At 40.3% G+C, this 5172-nt stretch overlaps 1 protein-coding gene across 1 annotated transcript in view; it reads left to right on the top strand.

Annotated features, from left to right (window-relative positions):
- Positions 1 to 5: 5 nt before the first annotated feature.
- WDR86 (WD repeat domain 86) overlaps positions 6 to 5172 on the top strand; it is a gene marked incomplete at its 5' end in the record, with an annotated part of 20457 nt that continues 15290 nt past the window's right edge. Inside the window, 3 exons of the mRNA XM_008947359.1 lie at positions 6 to 150; positions 2912 to 3053; positions 4557 to 4989. Of these exons, the coding sequence (XP_008945607.1) occupies positions 6 to 150; positions 2912 to 3053; positions 4557 to 4989 (720 nt within the window). The remainder of the gene's footprint in view (positions 151 to 2911; positions 3054 to 4556; positions 4990 to 5172) is intronic.

Genomic DNA, 5172 nt, shown 5'->3' on the forward strand with positions numbered 1-5172 from the left:
GCTCGGCCGTCAAGGTCTGCACGGATCACCAAGGCGGCATCAACTGGCTGAGCCTGAGCCCGGACGGGCAGCGCCTGCTGACGGGCAGCGAGGATGGCACCGCGCGGCTCTGGAGCACCGCCGACAGCCAGTGCCACGGCCACCTCCAAGGTACCTCCCAGCTTCTTGCCGGTTTCTGAGGCTAAAGCGTGGCACAGGTCACACGGCACGTTCTGGTCTCGTTCACTCGGTGCCGGGCAGCCAAAATCACGAGTGTTTTGTGTTTTTCTGAGTATTTGTTGCAATCGTGTTACACAGAAGCTGTTTCAAGCTGCCAGTGCCGCTGAATGCGTGCATCCTCTTATCTCGGGGTTTGGAACTTAGCAGTCATTTAACTTGGGTCTCTCTCTTTCTGGAAGCCTTCTGTTTTACACTGTGGTGAAATACTGACTTTTTGTTATTGTCTGTCTTTTCTCTCTCTCTTGCTTTTTTTCTTTTCCCTTCTAATCATCTCATTTTCCAGACAATCTTTATTTAGAACCTCTTGACCCAGAAATCTGGAAAGAAAACTTACTTAAATAGGCTATTTCCCCCTCCCCCCACAATTTAACATGCAGAAATGTTAATTGCTAGGCTTTTTAATTTTAAATTAATGTTGTATTTTAGACAAAATTTATTATCCTTAGACTAGCATCTCAATAATTAAAAAGAAAAGAAAAACTCTGTAGAAAGTACAGTCATGCAGGAGTCAGAATGTGGGCTGACTGTATTGTCACCCAGAAGATGTTTGTATTCTCATGTTCTTTTCTCTTAGTTAATTAAAAAAAAAAAACCTTAAATTTGGAATTTCAAATCCTTTTCTCTTCCAAAGAAGAAATGCCATTGGTGTGGGAAAAAAAAGAAAAAAATTGTTTGTTTGCTTGCTTGTTTTTGACTATGGAGTATTGTCTTTTTTCCCCACATCCTGCCATAGTTCCAGCTCCTGGAAAACTCACTGAATTTGCTTTAGGCTTAGAAATCCCTTTAAGCCACTAATTAACTTCTAACTAGAAGGAGAAATGTACTGGATATTATTCAGAATCTGGCCTATGTACTGCTAGTGTTTGGAGTAAGCTCTAAAGAAGGTTGGCTGGATAGTTTGTGGCCTGTCAGTTAAATCAGATATTTGTATGTATTTTCTGTTTATGCACACACATGTGCATATGTTGTGTGATTTTGTGTTGTATGAGCTATAATTACTGATGAACTTATATCTATAACACAGTTTCAAACTTCCACCACAGCATAACCAACAGACTTCTGCGGTGGCTTCTTTTGACCCAACCAGCACCAGACCTTGTCTACCACAGGGGGTTTTGGGATCATCCTTTGTGTGGCTCGGGTATTATTGACAGTTAAAATCTGACTGACAGACTTCAGTGCAGTACCCCAGAGGCTTTTTTGATCTTCTCACAGCAGGATTACGTGATGCTCTGAGAAAAATCCTGCTTGGTGAAACCTGTCCTGTTTAAGCTGCTTTGCAAAAAGCTCTCACAAAAATATGAGGATGGGGATGGGTGTAGTTTTCTTTATAGCCCTGGTGATCTGTTTGATTTTTGGCATATGGTGAATTTGCTTAAGAGGAAACAAGATATGGGGTTTGTAACATGAATTCTGGTTCACTTCTGAACTACAGGAGTTGTAGTAAAATTTGCTTTTTGCAGTCAGTGAAACAAAGGGTTTTACTGGGTAGTCTGCTTTCCCTCAGTTTTTTTACCACCTCTTATTCTACATAGTTGTTTTTCTAACATTTTTGTCTGTTGCTCTGTCTCTCTTTAATCACATCTCTCCTTATATTTTTTTCTTTTCTCCTCAAAGAATAGCATTATTTAAATCACAGTAGAGCCCACCAGCTTCAGCCAAAGCCTGGGACTCTCGTGATAGTTACTGAAGAGGAAACAGTTCTGATCTTGAAATCTTACATTCTAAATAATTAAAACAGAAGACTGCAAGGTCATACTGTCCCATCAATGAGATAGGTGACAACAGTTTCACACAAGAGGTCTCAGACAAATCCTTGAATCCTAAGGTGATTTTTAAATGCAGTGCACTTAATGATACAATAAAAAAATCACGTCTTGCTAAGCAACAACAAAAGCTTAAGGCTGTAATATTGATTCCACTTTGCCAGCATTACCCTGTTTTTCAGCATGAAATTTTTTGACTAGCAGTTGGGTCTATTTTTATTGTAACTGTAGAATCCCAGCACACTCTGAGCACTGTATAAGTAATGGTGCTGTTACTCTTTCTTTTCTGTGTCTTTAAAGGTATACTGATCTTTGACAGTGGTGGGGTTTATGTATGTCATTAGTCATAGTGGGAAAAGTGTTGGCTAACTTTTTACCAGATATATTTTTTTTGCTTGTGTTTCATTCTGCTTGGACAGTGAAACCAAACTCACTGGTAAGTATCATGTCACTTCCTTTTTTCATAGTTTCATGCTTTAATTTGGGGCTGTTTTTCTCTTGACAGTCAATGGGCTGGGTCAAAATGTAGTCTTTTTTTCCTGACTCCAGAAGAAGGAAGCGAAAGCATGTTGTTGTTAAAAAAATAAGCCAATTTTTTACTGGTTTTAAACTTTGGTAGTCTTGAGTTTTATTATGCTGGCATTAATTTAGCTCATTAGGGATTTTTAATACCGTTTGATCTGTCTGATTGGTGGAACTGTACTGTTTTAATCTTTCACTTAATCCTCGTATCAATGAATCAGTTTTCTGTGGTTAATGAAGAGTGTTGCATTTTACACAAATCCTTAAGCATGAGGAGCACAGTGGTGCATTTAAAACTGGAGTTTCAGTCTGCTTGTTGTGTTTTTCTATTAGTTGAGGTGAAGAGCTCGACTGGGCTGTCCTGCTGGCACTCACAGTGATTGCATTTCCTTTGCTGCTCCTAGGACATGAAAGTTACATCACCTTTTGCCACTTGGAGAACGAGGCTGCCTTCACGTGCAGTGCAGATCACACCATTCGGAAGTGGGACGTGGTGACAGGTCAGTGCCTGGCCATTTACCGAGGACACACGTCAATTGTCAACAGGTTGGTTCTGTGGACTTCTTCCCTTGTGTTCCTGTAAGCTATTACACATATATTGCCATTTTGCTGCAATTTTCCATTGCTAGGCTAATAAAAAGGGTTGTGCAAACCTTTGAATTCATGCTCCATGCATCCTGGGCTGTAATGATGACTCTTCCTAGCAACAGTGCTGACACATCCATAGAGAGCAGATAGGAGAGAAATGAAAGGCACACAGCAGGGGAATTGAATGCAGGGCTGGGAATGAAATTCCAGAAGAAATCATTCAATTGATAACAGATGCTTCTGATAAAGAGATGTAAAAACATCACGTCAAGCCCTGGTGTCAGTAAGAGGGATAAAGTCAGGGCTTTTTCTGGAATTACTGTTCCTGTTTGTGCAGATGAAGTTTAATATTTAGCTGATTATGCGTGACTGATTGGCCTGTCAATTTAAAGACCCTCTTAATAGTTGGACTTGATTTAATTAATGACAAACAGAGCAGTCAAAGATTGATTTTTATTTATTATTTTTTTTCACATTTCTTTTTGGGTGGTTTTTTTTTGTTCCTTACTAAACTCCAAACACGTACGGATGTGTCGCTGGATTCTGTACATAGTTAGGAAGGCTGGCTCTGGCCTGATTTTTGCTGAATCAGCAAATGGGAAATGTGTTCTCTGTTCGTATGACTTTGTTGCCAGTTTGAAAGGTTCCAGAAGACCAAACTCAGCTGACAAAGAGGACAGGTTACGATGTCCCCTATCTCTGGTTTGGAAATACGAACTGTAGACATTTTTCTCCTGTTATATGTTTGTGCAGCTATAACTCACTATTCTGGAGGCTCAGTAGATTGAATTTTTGAGCTGTGACCTCTGATTTGCTTTTCAGTTGTGCAATTTGTGGGATGCTCTTGCTCTATATTTTTTGAGAACCTGGGCTAAGTGAAATTAGGTATATGTTCTTTCCTACTGTATGCACTCTCTTTTTTTGATGATGGAAAGATGATTATCTTTGCACACTCTCAGTTACAGTTCAGGTTCCTGGAAAGTAATTTTTTTTTAACTTCTATTTACTTTAACTACAAGCTATTTGATAGGTCAGCTTATAAATATTTATTTGTAAAAAACCACTGACAATTAATTATCCAGAATAAGGTTTGGGTTTGTTTTTGGTAAAAACAAAACCTCACAACAAACTGCTGGCTAATATATATAACTTATGAGTAGTACATAATAGTGCTGCTGGAAAAGAATTTAGAAAACCACAAATGCCCAAAGTTAAAATGCTACAATGTAAAAATGTCTGCATCAGTGTACCTAAATAAGGAAACAGGGAAGTATTTGTTTGTTTTTTAAACAAAACAACAGAAAGGTTCATAAATAATGTTTATTAAACAGGGACGCTGAGTTGGTAAGTTGTGTTCCTGCTGTTTCTAGCTTCAGGGTGCTTGGCATTGAAATGGTGACAAAAAAATGGTTCTGTATAAAGAGTGATACTGTTCATAGATGCAGGCTTTCTGTTTTGCAGGATCCTGGTTGCCAAGGACTATCTCTTCAGTGGCTCCTATGACAGGACGGCCCGCTGCTGGAGCGTGGACAAGGAGAAGCAAATCCAGGAATTCCGGGGCCATCGGAACTGTGTCCTGACTCTAGCTCACTATTCCTCCAGGGACGTTCTTGAGGAAGAGGAGGAGGAAGAGGAGGAGGAGGAGAAAGTGAGCAGAGACCTCCTGGTCACAGGTAGCACGGACTGCACTGTTAAGGTCTGGTGGGTGTCCAGTGGGCGCTGTTACCAGACTCTGCTGGGACACACTGGGGCTGTCTTATGCCTTATACTTGACGCACCAAACAGGGAGCTGTTCTCTGGCAGCACGGATTACACCATTCGCACCTGGAATATTGTCACTGGTGAGCAGCTGAAAGTGTTCAAAGAGCATCAAGGATCAGTAATTTGCCTAGAGGTAAGAACAGCGGCTTCTTCAAGAGCCGTTCATAGGGGTTATCCCTATCCTAATGTATGGGGGTCTCTGTTGTCTTTCCATTCCTAAAGAAGCTCTTCTGAGACAGATTACAAATGTTAAGCTTAAACATTTGTGTGATAACAAATTGATACAGCTCTGTGATCTTGAGACAAATCCTCTTTC

The sequence above is a fragment of the Merops nubicus genome, unplaced genomic scaffold (assembly GCF_000691845.1).
Source record: "Merops nubicus isolate BGI_N331 unplaced genomic scaffold, ASM69184v1 scaffold23529, whole genome shotgun sequence".
NCBI lineage: Eukaryota > Metazoa > Chordata > Aves > Coraciiformes > Meropidae > Merops > Merops nubicus.